The sequence below is a fragment of the Scardinius erythrophthalmus genome (assembly GCF_964197995.2).
Source record: "Scardinius erythrophthalmus genome assembly, chromosome: 10".
In the NCBI taxonomy this organism is placed as follows: domain Eukaryota; kingdom Metazoa; phylum Chordata; class Actinopteri; order Cypriniformes; family Leuciscidae; genus Scardinius; species Scardinius erythrophthalmus.
This window is the reverse complement of record NC_138230.1, coordinates 23,566,817-23,589,516: the sequence shown is the minus strand read 5'-3', so window position 1 is coordinate 23,589,516 and position 22,700 is coordinate 23,566,817. Positions and strand designations below refer to the sequence as shown.

The window sequence follows — 22,700 nt, the reverse complement described above, 5'->3', positions numbered from 1 at the left end:
ACAAATCTATGGTAATTGCAATATAGGTATACATTGGTAAAACTATGTGTGAAAGTGGTCTTACACTGTTAAGAAATTATGTATATCATAATAATTTTAAATAATAATAAAATATTTACATGTGATGGAAATGACATTTGTTCAGTGCGGATCGGAAAAAAATGTCAAAAAACACCAATTTGTCTTATAATGTAAGTGTGTTCTCTTATGGATCATTAAACTAGACTAGTTATATTTGACTGTTAGACTGTGACAATTTTGATTTGAACACTTTTTTTCCCCTCAAGTTCACAAGGCCAAAAGTGCCTGTAATTGAAGACCACCCTTATATAAAACTGTATTACCAGTGCACCATAATAATAAAAAAAAAAAAAAAAACATTTATCAAACAATGCTGGAAACGGATTTTTTTTTTTTTTCTGCGGGTGTCTCTAGTGGACGACAGTAACATTACAGCCTTAATATTTCAGTTGAAATGAGTGATCATTTAGAATTTACTGTGAGCTTTTTAAACATCAGAAATCCACAAAACCTGGCATTGTTATTTTCAAAATGACCTGTTCTCCATATTAGGCCGCTGTACGTGAGCTGTATCGTTCAGTTTCGTTCCACCAAGTGGGGCACCAATTTTTCTTTTGCTCAATATGTTCAACGTTAATAAAAGGTATCCAAGCAAAAAGTTCTCCACGCATTATCCTGCAGTTAATGAGAAATTGTAATTTATTGGCGAACTATATTGACTGCGTATTGAGACATATAAAACTGTTGAGCTAGATTTTCAACCAATCAGCATCGAAAATGTAAGTAGTTCACAGCCGAAATCAAGCCAATATCACTACGCACATGTAAACATGGAGGAGGACGTAAGCAGCGCATCTTCATCTGATAGCGGCGATCAAGCTCGATTAACACCCGTAAAGTGTATTCTTCATGTCGGAAAAGATGGTGGGAAAGGTCCGCAGCCCTTTACTGAAGTCCGATGGGGAAAAAATCAAGCATAGGAATGGCTCAAAACATCGGACACTACGGAGCTAACGTTAGCTATTGCTAATAAACATGTTGCCCTCCTGGACAAACCGGTCTCTGATGTCCCAACAACTACGGGTTTCACCTGGCCTGCTATCGGCGTTTTATAGACGCTTGACTTGTGTGCATGTGCGTGATGGGTAGATTTAGGGGTCGGGTTAGTGTGTGTGTGAGAGAGAGAGAGAGAGAGAGAGAGATAGGCCGCTGTTGGTAGCCTAAAAGAGGCCTAGAAATAGGGTTTCGTTCCACCAAGTGGGGCACTACTTTTTTAACATCAGAAATATAGAGAGATTCCTTAGGAAAAAGTTCTCCACACACAACCTTGCAGTTTTTGAGAAAAATTATGCTAAAGGTGCCCATTTTGAAAAAAAGGGAAAACATAGGGAATTTTGCACTTTCAAACCTGTTTACCATATAAACCCAAAAATGCCGAATTACCACTTGAAATGCCGAATTACCACTCTACTGTAGCATTAACATCCCAATTACTTCTCATTATGTTGTTCCAATTCAAAGGTAATATTTGAGGTAAAATCTGAATAACAAATAGAATTAAGCCAAAATATAATAACCGAGCTGCCAACTCTCACGCATTCACCGTGAGACTCGCGCAATTGACACTTTTCACGCGCTCTCACGCCACACATCCATTTTCTCACGCACAGAAAAATCGCGAAGCAAAGAGGACAGGGAGACCGACAGACTTGACAGAGCAGGTTAGTTATGATATGAAAAAAATCTCAGCTCTCAGATTCTGTCTTTTTTATTACGAAATTCAAACAATAAATACCATTTTGGTGTTTGTAATTGATCCCTAGCGGCACGTGACCCGATCATCTCTACTAGCTAATAGTAAATAAACACGAATGAACAATGTTGAAAGAAACAGTACAGCTTACCGAAATGTATATTCTTCATACATAATATCGATCAATCAAACAAAGGGGTCAATAAAACAGCTGGAGAACAATTGTCACATAACATTTACCTCAGGAAAGCCATTTAATGACCATAATATAGACACGTTAGTTGGCTAGAAAAAGAGCTATATGAGAGTATTTTGCTAAATATGTGTACTATATTACATATTTATTATATTTGTACTTATATCATTAAATAATGTTATTATAATAAAACACGCATTATATTTAATTTGAGTTATTTTTAACCTTAAATAATACTACCAGCTGATAGGGCTGTATGTAGCCTATGAATTTTTTTTTTTTTCTTGAGAAAAATGAACGCCTATCTTGTGTACCTAATATTTATTCAAATGAGTCAATATTAAATCAAATCACAAGAATTGAATTGAAATCGTGAAATTTGTTTCAAGAAATTAGTAAAAAAAAAAAAAAAAAAAACTAGCTTACCAGAAATTGTACCATATAAACATTGTAACATGTTGTCACTAAACCTAATACAATTCAGTTTACATTTAGCTGATGCTTTTATCCAAAGCGACTTACAATTGCTATATATATGTCAGAGGTCGCACGCCTCTGCAACTAGGGGTTAAGTGTCTTGCTCAGGGACACATTGGTGTCTCACAGTGGATTCGAACCCGGGTCTCTCACACCAAAGGCATGTGTCTTATCCATTGCGCCACACCACCCCAGTTTTTTTTTGCAAACCAACCACCTTTCCCACCATCTTTTCCGACATGAAGAATGCACTTTACGGGTGTTAATCGAGCTTGATCGCCGCTATCAGATGAAGATGCGCTGCTTACGTCCTCCTCTGTTTACATGTGCGTGGTGATATTGGCTTGATTTCGGCTGTGACCTACTTACATTTTCGATGCTGATTGGTTGAAAATCTAGCTCAACAGTTTTATGTCTCAATACGCAGTCAATATAGTTCGCCAATAAATTACAATTTCTCATTAACTGCAGGATAATACGTGGAGAACTTTTTGCTTGGATACCTTTTATTAACGTTGAACATATTGAGCAAAAGAAAAAGTAGTGCCCCACTTGGTGGAAAGAAACCCTATTTCTAGGCCTCTTTTAGGCTACCGACAGCGGCCTAAATGTACACAGTTTTGTGAAGTTTCTACTTTGTGCATAAATTCTCTTGTATCTCGTAATCTTTGACGATTGTTGTTTTGATGTTACATTACTCACAATGGGCCATGCCAGATAACTATAAAAAAAAAAGTTAATTCGATAAAAAATAACACTGAGGAACACTGGGGAACACTGAGGAACACTGGGTAACACTGAGGAACACTGGGTAACACTGGGGAACACTGGGTAACACTGGGGAACAATGAGGAACACTGGGTAACACTGAGGAACACTGGGTAACCCTGAGGAACACTGGGTAACACTGGGTAACACTGAGGAACACTGAGGAACACTGGGGAACACTGGGGAACACTGAGGAACACTGGGTAACACTGAGGAACACTGAGGAACACTGGGTAACACTGGGGAACACTGAGGAACACTGGGTAACACTGGGTAACACTGAGGAACACTGAGTGACACTGAGGAACACTGAGGAACACTGGGGAACACTGAGGAACACTGAGGAGCACTGGGGAACACTGGGGAACACTGGGTAACACTGGGTAACACTGGGGAACAATGAGTAACACTGAGTAACACTGAGTAACACTGAGTAACACTGAGTAACACTGAGGAACACTGAGGAACACTGAGGAACACTGAGGAACACTGCTCTAGACCATTGAAGAACTCAAACAAATATTGCGGATCGATGCATTTATTTACGGGTTGAGCAGAGAGGCTGCACAGTTTGACCAGCGGGCAGCGGCCGCACAACAGGCCGCCGGATGGTGTTGCTAAGAACTTGCAATGTACAACTATTATCAGACCGGCCCTCAACAAACAATGGCGGACTATGTACAGCTCACTCATTCTGGGCGGGTCTATGCTAAAACTGCAGTGTCAGTCAACAGTCGTGGGCGGGGCTTGTGCACAATGATGTCACATTGCCCAGAATCTGAAAACGGCTTGTTCTGAGACGATACTTATGATTTATGGGGATTTTTTTTAAAAGCACTTTGTGGATTTTTATCATTATAGGGTGGCTGTGTACACACACTGCCAACACACATTTATTTTCAAATACCATGTAAAAGTGAATTTTGCATAATAGTTGCCCTTTAAAGGTGGGGTAAGTCTTTTTTGAAATATGGAAGTTAGTCAGACGACACAACAGCAAATGTGCAGCCAATCAGCATTAGGGGTATGATGGTGGAGGAGAGAGAATGAGCAAGAGGGAGATTTGAAGAAAGACTGCAGAAATAGAGATGAGACACAATACAAAAGAGAAAAGCTCAGAAGAAATCACTGGAAAATAGAGGGTTATGTCTTGGGAAGAGCTTTAGGACCCGTGTTAATATTAGAAACGCTGTCCAGCACTGGAGAGAGTGAAGGGGGAAGGCCTGAAAACAGACACAGATGTTGCTTTGATTCGGGTCCACACGTGAGGAACACTGAGGAACACTGGGTAACACTGAGGAACACTGGGTAACACTGAGGAACACTGGGTAACACTGGGGAACACTGAGGAACACTGGTCTAGAGGTAGATCATTTGCCAAGCGTGTCAGAGGTTACGGGTTCTAATCTGCACTTGTATAATTTTTTTTCTCTCTCATCAAAACCGAATATCAGTGGTTGTCTGCACAGTCTATATCAAGCAGGGACACATTTTTTGTGATTTCACCGGAACGAATAGAGAGTCTCCACAACAGCGATTTAAATTAGATTGAATGGAGGATTTTAACTGTGACAAGATGATTGACAGGGCAGCTTACGGTGACGCACGCGACAGAGCTGTTCATTAAAGATGACGAAGTAGTTTGTCCCAAAGCTTGCCTACTCTTTTGCTACACACTCAAAAGTATGTACTTTTTCTTCACAAAAAAGAGTACATATTTTTAGGCCTTAGTTTAATTAGGTAAATTTTCAATTACCATATTTCAGCCTAGAATTTTAATAAATTAATTGATTAATATGTAATGATAGTATACACAACGATTAAATTTTTTGATGATTTTTAAATCCAGGCATTTTTACTTGTATTATTCTAAACATATACATGTGGAATCAGCCACGCTGATCCTGAGAGGATGACATGGCGGCCAAAATAGCAGCAAAATATGAATAGTTTATAGCTTACACAGCATACTAATATTTGTTTGAAATCATTTAAATATTTATTATATATAATTGTAATTAATTATAATGAATATAATGCAAGAAATATTATCTGCTGTTTTTTGTATTAGAAATGAAAGTCGGGTTGACGTCAAAGCCCAAAAACTTTAAATAGGGCATTATTTGAGGGAACAGCCATTTGGGTGTCCAAAACCATTGTGGATGTTATTGAGTGCACTTATTCAATCTCACATTTAATCCCAATAAGTAGTACTTATGAGGTACATTGTGTCAAAATGATTTACGACTTTGACCTTTGACCTTTTGGCAGGTTGAACTTCCGGTGACCTTTATGATTGACGGGTTGAACTTCCGGAATGAGTTCATGGGATTAACCTATTGACCCTGCTAGCCTATCGATCATGTTGTATGACAGTTAGTTTTGAACTATGACCTAGCTAGGACTAAATCATAATTTTGACGGGTAGTTATATTTGAACAGATGTTTTTTGCCGGTTGTTTGAACTTTGTCCCAGTTATATATGTGTGTGCGTGTGTGGTTATTGTGCCTGCGCCCCCTCTGCAGTGAAAGTGAGAAGCGTATGTCACACAAAATAATCTCATCCTTTAAAATAAAACATACATTGAAACCAATTATTTTAGAGAGTTGAAAAGTATGTCCATACCATTGATGTCCACAAAAATAATTAACCTAAAGTTGAAAAACATACCTTGAAAAGCTTACTAAAACCAATTATTTCACATTCCTATGTAAAACATCCTATCCTTTATATAAATTCTATATTAATTATCATGCTAAAGTTGTTTTTAAGTGTATAATATAAAAGCTTACTAAAACCAATAGTTTTAGATGAATAAAATCATCTTACCTTATTTTAGAAAGTTGAAGTATACCATCGATGTCCACAAAAAATGCAATGTATGAATGGATTCAAAATTGTTTTACACAACTGAATTCACATAGTCATTCCTGAATGACCTCACACAGTCTCAAAACATAAGGAGCGCGCTTCTAATGTATGTGTGTCAAAAAGTAAAACACACGTGTCTGTGTGTGTGTGTGTGTGTGTGTGTGTGTGTGTGTGTCTGTGTGTCTATGCGCGCGTCCTCTTCCTGCGAGCTCTGACATCTGAAACACGGTGAAGTCTATATCAGACTAACAAGTTGAAAACATGCCTTTAAAAGTATAATATAAATATCTTATTGATCCAATTATTTTAGTTTTAGATGAATAAAAGAATATAAAATAAAAAGCTTGCTAAAAATAAAAATCATCTTACATGTTAGAGGTAAAGTATCCTGCCTTCACATTCCTGAACAGTATATATAAATGGGGTCAGTTATTTCATATATGTCACATTCAGTTATTTCACATTCATATGTAAAACATTCTGTTCTTTTTAAAAGTATATAAATGTTAATAATATACAATAATATCTTACTAAAATAATTAAAGTTGAAAAAAGATTCTATCCTTTAAAAGTGTTTAAATGAAATCTTGCAAATTAAACTAAAGTTGAAAAACATACTGTTCTTTAAAAGCATTTAAAAAGCTTACTAAAACCAATTGTTTTAGATTAAAAATTTCATAAAACATTCTATCCTTTTATTTATATAATATAAATGATATAATCTAAAACAATTAAACTAAGGTTGAAAAACATTCTATCCTTTAAAAGTATATAATGAAATGCTTATACAATATATCTTACTAAAAATAAAAATCATCTTACATGTTAGAGAGAGTTAAAGTATGTCCTACCATGGATGTCCACAAAAATGCAATGTATGAATGGGTTCAAAATTGTTTTACACAACTGAATTCATCTAGTCATTCCTGAATGACCTCACACTGTCTCAAAACATAGCGCGTCTAATGTATGTGTGTCAAAAAGTAAAGGAGCCGTGCGCGTTTCTGTGTGTGCATGTGCATGTGTGTGTGTGTGTGTGTGTGTGTGTGTGCGCGCGCCCCTTCACATGTGAGCTCTGACCCCTCTCCTTCGCATACCAGAGCACGGTGAAAGTGAGGAAGGGGTTTCCTAATATCACACTAACAAAAGTTGAAAAACATACTGTTCCTTAAAAGTGTATAAATAAAATGGTTATAAAAATATACTGAAACCAATTATTTTAGATGAATAAATAAAATTCATCTTACATGTTTAGAGTTACAACTCTTGAACTTACAAGTTCAAGAAGCTCTTAAAGACATAAATCACAGAGTGGTTCTCTCTCACACCAGCGTCTCTGACTCCTAGGGTTTATTCAGCGATCAGAATGAGACATTGTGTTAGGGCTAAATTTATTTCAAAGTTTAAATGATATCTTTATAAAATGTAAATGTAATGTATAAAAAATGTATAAAAAAATGTATAAAAAAGTCTCTCAAACAGAGGCCCTCGCTCGTGTCTGTCAGCAGGCCGACGGGGGCGCGCGTGTGTCTGTGTGTCTATGCTGCATTCTGACATCCCCTCCTTCCATTTCCAGAGGTAACAGTGACACTGTGAAGTGTATCTCACACTAACTAAAGTTAAAAAACATTCTGTTCTTTATAAGTATATAAAAAATATTCTCTCTCTCATCTAAAAGCATAACCTTAAAAAGTTTGCATTAGATATTTTAAAAGATTGATTAAATTAAATCTTTAAAGTTTCAATACATACTCATCTTCTATTTATCTGTACTTATTATTTTTTGCTTAACGGTGACCTAAAGTATAATTGTTATTAAACATTCAAAAACTGTACTTGGTCGTCTTAAATCTCATTTATATGAAAAAGATTCAACCAGCATTTTTTGTCCATGCTGGGTTTCAATTTTTATGGTTTTCCATAGCTATCCTGTACACCTAAACACGACCATCACAGAAAACTACATTTTCAAAATGTAATAAATAAATAATTTATTAAATAATTTCCAGAGAGGCAAAGTAGTTCTTTATGCATTGATAAAAACGATCCAAAAAAGCAAATAGTTTAAGTTGTCATAAACAGAACAAAACAAAACAAAAAAATCCTCCAGAGATAAACTCTGAGATAAAAATCCTAGGACTTCACATTGCTCTTATTTAGACAAAGTTGTATCATTTGGAAAATCAAAGTAAAAATCACACATCATATAAGATCATTTTTACCTGTATCTCCCAAACTAGGGTGAAACCCTTTACTGAGAATATACTTTCGGCCATCTACTCAAAATATATGTAGAAGTTTCAAACATTTGTTGATGGTGGCCGTATGAACAGACTTTGGGGAGAGCTATAGCAGGAAGCATGCCCTTTGACCTCCTCGATTTTGCAGGCTTTTTTTTTTTAAAGATTTAAAAAGATTCCCATCTAGCGGCGAAATTCTATTTTGCATTTAAACGAATAGTGCTCTCTAGCGGTTCTCCCATCTACTCGCTTTTTCAACTTTGGTAAATGTGTCAAGAATCTATGACAACGTGTCTTCCGATAGCACTTCATCGAGTTTAATTGTACATGTTCTACCGTTATGATGTATTTGTTACATGTTCTACCGTACATGTTCTACCGTTCTATATAATGATTTACACAACCGAGCAATAGACCGTACCTTTGACTTACCCGTCGAGAAGAAAGTAGATTCCTAGATAAAAGCTATCCCGATATTTATTTACATACCGATAAATTAAATTTAATTAAAACTTCTCCTGTGGCTCGGCATAACTATGATCCAGCATTATATTGTACCGTGCAGTGCAGCCTTTCAAATGTGACGGGGGCAGTATCAACGCCTCCCATATGGTCTAGCGGTTAGGATTCCTGGTTTTCATCCAGGCTGCTACTCAATAGTCGAATGATCATCAATAATCATTTTTAGTTATTCATAGTCTTAGAGGCCTACACGAACTGCAGAAACAAGCAGTTTCTTGAAGATTCAGTACTGAATCATTTTCACAAATACAATTATATTGAATTCAGAAAATTTCACTATGGAATACTTTATCATAATTTCAATTTAGTACGATTTCAACTTTTCATCTCATAATTATGACGCATAGTCATAATTTCAACTTTTTAAGTCATAATTTGGTTGTTGACTATAGTAGTGTTGCACCTGCATGTCCACTAACTCGCTTGTGAGAGTCAGAGTGTGTAGAGTAAACTCTCATTAGTGTTAGTAGACTATTAGTGGACTGGTAGGGTTAGAATAAGTAATATTAGAATAAAATATCTGTTGGGGAGCATCGCGATAAATAGTTCATGTTTAATGACAACATACCATTTTTCAACCGAGCGAATCTGCGCATGAGAGGCCTTCTTTAACTTTTTAATTCAGAATTACAATAACGCCTTGTTAATGTAATGCTTAAAACGTTTTTAAGTCATAATTTGGTTGTTGACTATAGTAGTGTTGATGATGAAACGTGCTAGTGCTTTTTGTCCCTCTCTGCTCTTTTTCAAGATGGCGGAACAACACGGAAGCCTCCTTGGACTTACCCGTCCCATGTAAATAAAGATAAGAAATGATCTTTCTTAAAGTCAGTCTCGTGAGGACTTTTTTTATGAATACAGACAATGATTTTAGCTAATAAAAAAACTCTTGTACCTTTAGTTTCAGATGTTTAAATGACAACATACCATTTTTCAATCTACACATGAGAGACCTTCAGAAGTTTCAGAAGGCCTTCAATGGCTTAGGTCCGTTGGCGAAAACACTGCATGTGTAAGGTTGTTTTCCAGATTTTCACCCAAAATCAAATACTGTATGACAATTTTCAAACCTGTTGTGTTCTGACACAAGGCCATTAACCGGTTCTTTTTGTTTTATAAATGTACTTTGCTTATTTCTAAATATCAACCTGATAAATATGAATTCACGATTAAACAAGATAATTTTAAAGAAAAAACATTTTTAAGAAAAATACAACTAAACCATGATAATGTTTAATTTAGATGTGGATGATTAAGTTTCAGGCGTAGTGCAACCAGATTTCTCTAACATCTCACTCACGACACACAACGTTGTAAATAAAATGAAAGAGATCTCAGATCACAATCTACATGGTAAGATATTCTCGTCCTTAGTATCTTTGGGTGTATTTTTGGCTGTATTTTGTCACACCGTAGCGATGCAAAGTTCCAGACTTTGGTAAAACCTGCTGGTAAAATTCCACAAAAGTAAATTCTAATTCTTCATCATCATGAGCCATTTAAAACAAATACAGAAAAGCCACTATAGTGATCCGTTTTGAATGTCTGTCATTGACATCTTGTTTCTTTTTGTACAGTTTGCAAAAAGTACATAGACTGTGGTCAAACATGTTAGGAATGTATACTATACATTATAGGTCCTTCTACACGAGAGTGTTTAGTGTGATTATGGCTGTTTTTCTGTTACCTATTACGCTATAACTCGTCTAACTATTACACGGTTAAGCTAATGAATTACGGTTGATACGTGGTATTTTTACATGAAAGGGGGGGTTTTTACATGAAAAACACCAGAGTTTTATTCGGCAGAATCACATATCGTCAATTTCAATGGTTAGATAAATCATCTATCTAACAGTCATCGGTTATATGTGAAACATATTCTGGATTCACACATTGGATTCTTGTTTATATTGAACATTGTTATTGAACCGTTTTTCAATGTTATTGAAAATAATTGTTAAATAAAAGCGCTATTGTTCTCGGCCTCATCAAAGTTCACACAGTTTTCACCGTACCGACTCTGAAACAAGACTTTGTTTAAAAGATTTTGTTTGCATTTCTTCTGAAACACCCTGTTTTGAAATTGTTTAACATCGCTAGCGTAACACTTACCGTACTGCCGGTTGTGATTGTATGGCGTTTTCTTTACACTTTCCCCAGGATATCATATTTGTTCATACACGACGGTATTCACATGAATTGGCTTGATTTCAGTCTTGATTTGATACGAGAGACATTTATTATATTATATTATTATACCATAAATAGCGCTAGAATGTATGTTTTAATATTTTAATTATATCTCTGGTTCTATGTTTTTAAAGACAAGGACGCCTCTTTCTATAAGCGACCCTCAAAATCTGTGCATACAACAAAATTACTTTTGTCTCATTGTTTGAAGAAAAACTCAGCGGGTGCTTGATAACTATTGAATCTATTAAACACCCCTGAATTCGGTAATGTTATCACATTTTAATTTCAACTAACTTACTTTTCAAATAACATCTTGTTGGTCAAATTAACTTAAAGCCTGCGCAAAATTATTCTTAAAAAACATTAACTTAAAGCATGCACATCCTAACTACTTTCTAAATGTTTGTAAATCCAAAAACTGTTATCACTGGATCGAGTGAAAATAATAAACTTCTCCTTTGTTTTTATGCATCAAGTTAAATGTAAATTTGCAAATGATAGGAAAACTTTATGATAGGAAAGTACGGACAGCGTCTTTGACCAATCCTCTACATATGGGGCACTTGCGCAGAGAAGGCGCACATTCTTTGCACACAACTAGGTGACCACAGGGGATGAAGACAATGTTCACTTCCTTATCCATGCAAACTTTGCATGTGCGCTCCTCTTGAAGTCTTCTTAACTGTTCCTCCATAGGCAATTCTGAAAGATCTTGACTCAGTGATGCAGCTTCATCTGTCTCGGTCGTCAGGCCACGCTCAAATTCCATCTCTAAAGCAGGATTGTTCTCTTGTTCTCTCACAAATTCTCTCGAGTCACTGTCTCCATGAGTCAATAGCCGCTCAAATAGTCTTGGAAATCTTGCTTGAATCTGATGAACAAACCCTTGGCCCTTTTCTTGCAGCAGGTAATCACATCTTGGAAACCACTTGGCATGTTCTACCCATGGATCATCACCAGACTCCCAACATCTGAGTCCACCATCGCAAGAAAAGCACTTCACGTCATCATTACGACCAACATAGTAAAAACCAGCCTTAGCCAATTGGTCTGGTCGAACAGTTATTCTTGAGGGCCAGTAGACAAATGTGAGCGACCTTTCTTCACACCGTTGCATTGCCGATACATTGAAAAGGCTAGATAAAGGTACATTATCTGCACGGTCACCTCGAACGAAGGGGCAGTTGGGGTAATGTCTCTGGTGCTCTGATACTGCACAATCTCCCGGTTCCCAGTTGCTAAGCTGGCCTCCACAACTGAAACAAGCCACTCTGTCGCCCTGGCCAAGGTAGTAGAAACCAGCTTTGGCAAGCTCGGCCGGACTTACTGGTGCAAGAGTCCAATTCTGAAAGGTGTCAAGGCGTTCCTGTTCCCGACGCATGCCAGGATTGTGACAAGCCGGAGGTTGCTGGTGAGACATATCCATGTTTAAGTAAACTCCCCCGTTAGGCCTGAAACGGATGTCGCAGGGGCGGAAAGAGGATGGCTACATTGCGAAGCGGGGAAAAGGGTGAAGACATAAAAATGTGACCACAGGGCGTGTCTGGAATGTAAATGGTTGCACATGCACGCACATAAAATGCAGAAAACAAATATTGAAATATTCTAAATATTATGAGCTCAGACATTTTTTACCAGAATTTTATTTCAACATTATACTTTCATACATTGAAGTAAAACGACAATAACGACATTTACAGATGGTCTAACCAGAATAGAAAATCTCTGCAGGCTATCATGTTTTGCTCCAGGCTATAGTTGGTTGACCTGACTTTCAACTAATTCACCAACGTCAGTTTTTGCATTTTTTGACACCAGTGACACACAGAGATCCGTTACGAATGTCCATATAGCGAGTATTTCAATGATTTCGAATTTGTCACTACATTCACGCAACACATCCAAAACTTTTCTTAGGATTACGCCGTTCGGCTCTTTGCCGTCAAAAAACATGGGCGTTACATCAGGCCATGGCTTTGTCAAGCCTCGTACGTCATCCATTTCATTTTTGAGATTTGTCACACGTTTGGTGTCCTGCGCACAATCTTTTTTCATATCACGCGCAGCGTCGATGATCCTGTGCATCAAGCCAACCATTTGGCCTCTAAAATAATCTTTAAACATAGAGTCCAGCATAGCTCTTAAACGACACTCTTTGCCCGTGGCACACTCACACGTTCTCCTTTAGGTTTTGCGTCGCCATTTTTGAGTCTCCTGAATCTCTTGCAATGTTCCCGGAATGTTCCTGAGTCCTTGCGGTACAATCATGCGTTAATGCGCAGAAGTTTGTGGGTCAGAAGTTTGCGTCAGGCTCAGGACTTTCAACTTTTTTTTTTTTTTTTTCACAATATTTTTATTTGACTTTTAGAGTAACATACATAACATACAACAGAACCTGCTTTCAAACACAAAATACAATGTTACCATATATAACATATCCAATATGCCCTTTGACACAAGTAAACAGAGACTAGCCATCCCCCAACGGGCGGAACCCCGACTGTGAAACTATTCATTAGTGTCATCTTCCTCTTGATCTTCGGTTAAGTCTGTGCTTTCTGCAAAGAGCATGAAAGGTCTCCAAATACTTTCAAACAAGTCTTTTTTTCCTTTTAGCAAGTATGTGATGTGTTCCAATGGAAGAGTAGCCAACATCTGCTTAACCCACTGTCCAATACTTGGTCTACTTGTGCTTTTCCAGTGCAATGCTATCAACATTTTAGCTTGTAATAAACATATATCAATGAACAGCATCTCACTTTTTGTATATCCTATGTGCTTGGGGTACAAGCCTAAAATGATTAAAGAAGGTTCCAGAGGAAGATCTTTAGAAATAATATCATTCACAGTTTGCTTTATTACACCCCAAAATGTTCTAATTTCTCTACAATCCCAAATACAATGGAACAATGTTCCCTTTTCTTCTCCACACTTTGCACATATGTCTGGGATATTTGGATTGAATTGGTTTAATTTAACAGGAGTGACATAAACACGCATAAGCCATTTGTATTGTAATAATCTCAACCTAGAATTTATAGTTTGCTTATGTGCTTTACTACAAGCCATTTCCCACTCATCTGGTGTTACATTTATTTGCAAATCTTTCTTCCAGGCTTCTAATTTTAGGGTTGAATTATCCGGGGAGTGTGATAACAGTAGTTTATAAAGTTGGGAGATTGCTCCCCTTTTAAAACTTTTTTCACTTATCATTTCTTCTAACTCAGATTTGGGTGGTTTCCGTAAGTTGTTTTGATTGGTTCCTATATAACTTCTGAGTTGGAGATATTTGAAAAAATATTTCCTTTGAATATTAAATTTGTGTCTAAGCATGTCAAATGACATCAAATTGTCTGAGTCTGTTGGATATAAATCTTGAATTTTCTCCAATCCATTTAAAGCCCATTGCTTAAACACTGCATCGGCTCTCCCTGGGGAGAAGTTCTGATTTCCCCAAATTGGGGTTAGCTGTGATAAAATAACTGGTTCTTTAATGTATCTTTTAACATTATACCACACCTTGACCATGTTTTTAACTATTGGATTTTTAGTTTTCTTCAACAAATTAGCTTCTGTATCAGAAAAAAGGTACCAAGGTAACGAAGGACTCAAAATGTTACTCTCCATTTCTGTCCATTGGGGAGTGTCATTTTTGCTAAAATAGTACCCTATAGATCTAAGCTGAGCTGCCCAGTAGTACCATACTAAATTTGGGCACATCAAGCCTCCTTCATGATAGGGCAAATGAAGTAACGACAGTCGTATTCTAGCACGTTTGTTTGACCATAAAAAATCAAGAAGTAGTTTCTTAAATGTTTTAAACCAGTCAGCAGGGGGTGGCAAAGGAATATTCTGAAACACATACAACAATTTAGGAAGTATATTCATTTTGTAAATATTAATTCGACCAATAAGAGACATGGGAAGAAGAATCCATCTATTGACATTATCTCTAATTTCGTTAGTTATTGATTCATAATTATGCTGAACAATTAAATCTAAATTTGGAAGGATATATATTCCTAAGTAAGTAAATTTAGAAACTGATTTGAATTGTGAAACTACTATAGGTGGATTCTCTCTCTCTCCTTTATCTAGCAACAAAATAGAAGATTTTAATCTGTTAATTACATATCCTGAAATGTGACCAAACTCCTCAATTAGTTTTAACAAAGCAGGAATAGAAGAATTAAGTTTTGAAAGGAATACAATTACATCGTCTGCATATAACGACAGTCTGTGTTCTACCCGACCAATTGAAATTCCGGTTATATGTAAATGTGACCGTACTGCTATAGCCAAGGGCTCCATTGCTAAAGTGAAGAGCAACGGAGATAACGGACACCCCTATCGACATCCGCGTTTAATTGAAATTGGTTTAGATACGTTTTTATTTGTTAAAATCTCAGCAATAGGATTTAGATATAGTAACTGTATCCATTTTCGAATTCTCGGTCCAAATCCAAAGCGTCTTAACACATCAAAAAGATAGGCCCACTCTACCCTGTCAAACGCTTTTTCAGCATCCAGGGAGAGGAGGGCCGTATCCTTAGTGTCGACTAATGCTTGAATGACGTTGAGAACCCTCCTAACATTATGCAGACCTTGCCGACCCAAAACAAAGCCGTTTTGATCCCTGTGGATGATCAATGGAAGGGTTTCCTGTAAACGAATTGCTAGTAATTTACTGATTATCTTAAGATCTGAGTTAAGCAGACTTATTGGCCTCATATTCTCACATCTATCCCTAGATTTTCCAGGCTTAGGTAATAAAATAATTAATGCACTGACCATTGAGTTGGGGAGGTCCCCATCTATAAAAGCTTCCTGCAACATTTCCAATATTGGCTTTACCAACTTTCCCTTAAACTTTTTATAAAAGTCAATTGGAAACCCATCAGGTCCAGCTTTTTTACCTGTGTTCATGCTATCAATTACTTTGATTATTTCATCTTCACTAATGTCACAGTCTAATTGATGGCTAAGGTCTTCTGCAATAGTTGGTATGTTTAACTTGTTTAAGAATTTTTTTTGTGCGTTTAGATCGGTCTGACCCTGGGAATCATAAAGTTTTTCATAATAATTTCTAAATTCTTTATTTATCTCTATTGGATCCACAATTGTTTCTCCTTTTGTATTTATTATTGTTGTTATATTTTTTTGTGCATCTAATTGTTTTATTTGCCATGCTAAAATCTTACCGGGCTTCTCTCCCTGTTCATAGAAAGACTGATTTAATCTTAATATGTTGGAGGCTGCCCTATCCGCTGTAACTTTATTATACTGTGCTTTTAATAGCAACAGCTCTTTTTCTACTTGTGAATTCTTATATCTAAATAACTGCTTCTCCAAATTCTTTATTTTTTCCTCTAGTTGTTGTCTTTTCTTACGCAATTCTTTAGATTTTGAAGAAGTATAAGAAATGATATAACCCCTTATACAGGCCTTAAAAGCATCCCATTTGATACAAGCAGTGGTTTGTGTTGTGTTTATACTAAAATATTCATCAATTTTATTCCCCACATATCCTACAAAAGATTCATCTTTGAGCCATTTTTGATGTAAGCACCATCTAGGAGGGTCTATCAATAAATCTTTATGAGTATATTTTATGTTACATGAAGCATGGTCTGATATTGTAATACTATCATAGGAACATTCTCCCATATTGGGCAACAAGTCTGCTGAAATTAGAAAGTAATCTAAGCGAGAATATGTATTAAATGTTTTAGAGTGACAAGAATATGTAATATCAATTGGATTATAATGTCGCCAAATATCTACCAACTGCAATTCCTTCATAAAGTTCTGGATGATTTCTCTGCTTTTATGATGAGTCTGGTCAATTCCGGTGCATCGGTCAAGGATTGGATTCAAAACGCAGTTCCAATCACCACCAATAATATTTTTTCCTGAGAGAGAAGAAATGGTTAGAAATAAATTTATAAAGAATCGATCATCATCTATATTAGGTCCATATACATTCACTAAGTTGAAATTTTCATGTAAAATAGATCCTTGAATAATCAAGTATCTTCCAAATTTGTCTTTTATAACGTTTGTGACTTGCAATGGTACCGATTTATGAATTAGTGTAATTACACCTCGAGCTCTAGATGTAAATGAGGATGCATACAGCGATCCCTGCCACCTCCTGCTTATTCTAATATTTTCCTCCTCAAGAGTGTGGGTCTCCTGCAGGAAAACTATTTTAGAGCCTAGATCTTTTATTTTATTCATAACTTGCTTTATCTTTTTAGGTTTATTTAAGCCCCTGCAATTCCAGGAAGTATATTTAATTTCAAATATTTGTGTCATCCGAACAAAACATACATAAACCTTATTTTAGCACCATATAAATGTGTCTGAAAGCTAACATACAGTAGAACACTGAAACATAAACTAAAAGTTGCGAACAGCACGAACATCACAAAGAAAAAACAAAAAAACAAACAAAAAAAAACCACCCTTCCCAGCTAACTGGGTAAACCCCTAAAGTACTCTACTTCCAACCGCTAACACCGTCAGATTTCTGAGATCTGAACTGTTGTCAGTATAAACACATCTCAACGCTCACCTGCTACTGTATTCAAATAATGTATCCTTTGTGAACAGTACTTGCATTTACATCTTCAAAAATGCCTTATCAAAAATACCTACAATATGTGGTTATTACAGCAGTGGCAGTACCTATAAACACAAGTCATTCTGTTCCTTCTGTATCCATTTGGATCTTCTGGACAAAGATCTTGGCCTCCGCTGGTGAAGTAAACTTGTGGACTTTCTCCTTGTATGTCAGTACTAGCGTGGATGGGGAAAGAATGCCATGCCGCACCCCTAGTTTACGCAACTGGTCGCGAACAACATCGAATTGCTTCCGCTGCCTGTGCACCTCCGTAGCGACATCAGCAAACAGCTTCACACGTTGGTTCTTGTAGAGGATATCCTTCTTTGTTTTGGCAGCTCTCAGTACGGTTTCTTTCTGCTTGTAATTAAGAAATCTCATGATTACCGTTCTTGGCGAGGCATCGGTGTCTTTCTTTGGCCCGACGCGGTGAGCCCTTTCCAGGACTAAAGGGTGACGCGTTGGGGTTAACTCCAGCGCGTCTGGCAACCAACTCTCCAAAAACCCGCACATGTCGGAGCTCTCACAATTTTCAGGGAGACCCACCAGTCTAAGATTGTTCAAACGTGATCTTGTTTCCATATCGACCATTTTGTCCTCAAGATGCTTATTTCTTTTCTGTAAACTCTCGACCACCGCTTTCAATTCTCCCTGCTCGTCTTCCACGTTAGACAGACACACCTCTGCCTCGGCCATCCGCTCTGTGCATTCAGACATCTCCTTTCTTGTTTCTTCTATAGCTTTCATTACTCCATCAAATCTTCCCGCAAACTCTGTTTTCAAATTGCGTATCTCACCCAATATCTCATCTTTAACCATACTTAGCAGCTGTTGATCCTTGACGACCGGAATCGTCGCATTATTGTTCACATCCCCTTCGTTAGTTTCTTTGCTAGCAGCGTTAACGCTAGCCTCGTTCGTAACGTTAGCATCCTTGTTATCTGGCTGCTCTATACCGTGCGCTCCAAAGCCTGTTAACTTGGATTGCGTAGTTGATTTGGGTTTATCTCTACTCCCTCTTCCAGTGCTAGGCATTTCTGCACCAGTTTCACAGCTTCAGAAAGTTTTGGCTCAATTAAAAGGATTAATCAGGATTGTTGTAGAGAGCAGGTTCGAACGTGACCTTCTAGTTTGCGGCCATAACCGGAAGTCCCCGGACTTTCAACTTTTGTTGCAGTAGCGCAGCAGTCCGAGGCTAGTAGAGCTAGAGCGTGCAATGTCCTGAAATATTTATCAGGCTGGGGTCCACCCACCCTGTTGTGTAGAATGTATGGAGGTTGGCCTCAGGAAAGCCATAAATAACTATGTAAATTAAACCCACATTATGGAAGTTTGAATCGTTCGAGTCATACACACAAGTGCAGCGATGGAGCGCGTGAACACGAGCAGTGTGAGAGGATTCCTGAGATCTTGCGACGATCTGACTGAGAAGATTCGCTGTTTAATACAGAAGAAACTCATCAAGAAGTACTTGAGCAGGTATAAAAACCTATTTTATTTGTGGATTAAAGAATAGAATAAAAAATAGCCATTTCTCTCTCACTATGGACAACCAATCCCATGCATGCCAAACTATCATTTGGCATAACTAATCATTATCAACATATTTTTGATAAAAGAGTTCCAAATGGCACTTATTTTGAGCGCTCCAAAGTTCACTTTGTCCACAAAAAGGAACTTAGTCTTAATTTACTGAAGGCTATGGATGTTAGGTAAATACGTTTATTAAATTGTACACATGTTATGTGTTTCTTCTCCTGTCACATTAAATCACAATTTAGAAAAAAAAGAAATTAGAAACAAGTTGATTATTTTTGTAGTTGTTTAACATTTCTCAAAACATTTGTCAAATATGAAATGTTTAGTTTAGCTACTTGCACCTTATCTCGCACTTTATGACCGTTATCAGCTATTATCAGATACTATTGTTCTAACATAGACTATTGTTTTAACTCTGGTTTAACTTGCTGTGCGTCTGTTCACCGTCTATCATGTCCTCTAACACTGCAGCATCAGCTTGTTCATTGACTTTGAACTGGTGTAGGAATGTGTTTATTTTATGTTAACTTTATTTTTGCTGTACATAAATTTGATTCTTCTAACTGTTTATCTTTGGTTAACACAGTTGGAGAAGAACAACAGGGAGGTTGGAAGACACAGTAGTAGAGGAACTACAGAATAAATATGGAGAGAAAACAGCATTAAAAAGGATCAAGTCTATAGTAAAAAAAATCAGAAAAAAGAATATCAAACGTAGGAAAAGATTTATAATTTTACTTTGTTAGTAGTGAATATGTTTCTCAATCCTCAATCTTCTTAGTTTTTTTTTTTTTTTAACAGATGGTGACGTTCAGACGCTGAGCATTCAAACACATTCTGGAAACATGACAAACCAACAGCCTAACAACCATCTACAACGACAGCATAATAATACTAATAATAATTCTACATCATTCGGACGGCTATTAATTCAGATCCCTAATCAGCTTACCTTCACAATTGACCAGAAGAATGGTGGGACAATAGTTGCTCCAATCATGGTAGAAAAGACAATATATGGTGATGTTAACATCAGTGTGGTGAGTGTCTGATCATTTAAGAAACAGTTGCTTAGTTAAGAAATGATTTGTGTATGTGTTTTTTCAAATGATTATATTAAATCCAGGCAATTTGGTTGATGAAAAATTTATTAAAATTAAGATACAATTTATACAAAACGAAATTCGTTTTAAAGAGGCCTTTTACAAAACGAAATTTATTGAAGTGGTCAAATCGTCTGACTCCCGATGCATCCCATCTTATTTGTGCTGTTCACTTTTCATAATCAACAAAGATGGAAAAAATAACATTATAATATTTTAACAAATACGAAACTTAATGCGCTTATTTAATGAACTCGAGAACAAAATGCATCCTGGCAGTAGTGAGTGGGTGGTAGTTTCGGAGATGCGACATTAGGTTAGAGGTGTTTACATCTCTCGCGGTCACCTTTTTATGGCACAATTTACAAATTGCCTCGTCAGTATTTACCGCCTCTCCCTTCTCATTTGGCTGGAACCAGAAATATTACCAAACTGCAACCACACAAGCATTTTTAGGCAATAAATAAATTATATATATTACAGGCTATATAAGTGCCGGTAATGACGGTTTTAAACTGATACCGGTGCTATTTTAAGATCCCGCGGTATCCGATATTACCGTAATACCGCCCAACCCTATCTGTTACCTTAAATTATACGCTTATCTCTGTAAAGCTGCTTTGAGACAATCTACATTGTTAAAAGCGCTATATAAATGAAGATGACTTGACTTGACTTGACAAATTTTGTTTTGTTTTTTAAAGTTGGTCCATAGAGTGTGACAAAAATATGGTGCCGTGTAAAAATACACTCAAAGATTTAAGCACAACTACTTACATACATAGGAGAATATCTAACTGTACTGTAGATTGTGATCTGAGATCTCTTTCATTTTATTTACAACGTTGTGTGTCGTGAGTGAGATGTAAGAGAAATCTGGTTGCACTACGCCTGAAACTTAATCATCAACATCTAAACTAAACATTATCATGGTTTAGTTGTATTTTTCTTTTTTCTTAAAAATGATCTTGTTTATTCAGTCCATATTTATCAGGTTGATATTTAGAAATAAGCAAAAAATACATTTATAAAACAAAAAGAACCGGTTAATGGCCTTGTGTCAGAACACAACAGGTCTTTTTATTCTAACTTTGAAAAGTGTCATACAGTATTTGATTTTGGGTGAAAATCTGGAAAACAACCTTACACATGCAGTGTTTTCGCCAACGCCATTGAAGGCCTTCTGAAACTTCTGAAGGTCTCTCATGTGTAGATTGAAAAATGGTATTTTATTAGCTAAAATCATTGTCTGTATTCATAAAAAAAGTCCTCACGAGTGTAAAATGATCTGACTTTAAGAAAGATCATTTCTTATCTTTATTTACATGGGACGGGTAAGTCCAAGGAGGCTTCCGTGTTGTTCCGCCATCTTGAAAAAGAGCAGAGAGGGACAAAAAGCACTAGCACGTTTCATCATCAACACTACTATAGTCAACAACCAAATTATGACTTAAAAACGTTTTAAGCATTACATTAACAAGGCGTTATTGTAATTCTGAATTAAAAAGTTAAAGAAGGCCTCTCATGCGCAGATTCGCTCGGTTGAAAAATGGTATGTTGTCATTAAACATGAACTATTTATCGCGATGCTCCCCAACAGATATTTTATTCTAATATTACTTATTCTAACCCTACCAGTCCACTAATAGTCTACTAACACTAATGAGAGTTTACTCTACACACTCTGACTCTCACAAGCGAGTTAGTGGACATGCAGGTGCAACACTACTATAGTCAACAACCAAATTATGACTTAAAAAGTTGAAATTATGACTATGCGTCATAATTATGAGATGAAAAGTTGAAATCGTACTAAATTGAAATTATGATAAAGTATTCCATAGTGAAATTTTCTGAATTCAATATAATTGTATTTGTGAAAATGATTCAGTACTGAATCTTCAAGAAACTGCTTGTTTCTGCAGTTCGTGTAGGCCTCTAAGACTATGAATAACTAAAAATGATTATTGATGATCATTCGACTATTGAGTAGCAGCCTGGACAGCCTGGATGAAAACCAGGAATCCTAACCGCTAGACCATATGGGAGGCGTTGATACTGCCCCCGCCACATTTGAAAGGCTGCACTGCACGGTACAATATAATGCTGGATCATAGTTATGCCGAGCCACAGGAGAAGTTTTAATTAAATTTAATTTATCGGTATGTAAATAAATATCGGGATAGCTTTTATCTAGGAATCTACTTTCTTCTCGACGGGTAAGTCAAAGGTACGGTCTATTGCTCGGTTGTGTAAATCATTATATAGAACGGTAGAACATGTACGGTAGAACATGTAACAAATACATCAGAACGGTAGAACATGTACAATTAAACTCGATGAAGTGCTATCGGAAGACACGTTGTCATAGATTCTTGACACATTTAC

General features: G+C 36.6%; 1 protein-coding gene across 1 annotated transcript; it reads right to left on the bottom strand.

Annotated features, from left to right (window-relative positions):
- Positions 1–11,553: 11,553 nt before the first annotated feature.
- On the bottom strand, positions 11,554–12,471 carry LOC308697355 (putative inhibitor of apoptosis; the record flags this gene model as incomplete). Its single annotated transcript, XM_081376537.1, has 1 exon — positions 11,554–12,471. One exon carries the CDS (start codon positions 12,469–12,471, stop codon positions 11,554–11,556), a length of 918 nt encoding a protein of 305 aa, XP_081232663.1.
- Positions 12,472–22,700: the final 10,229 nt, after the last annotated feature.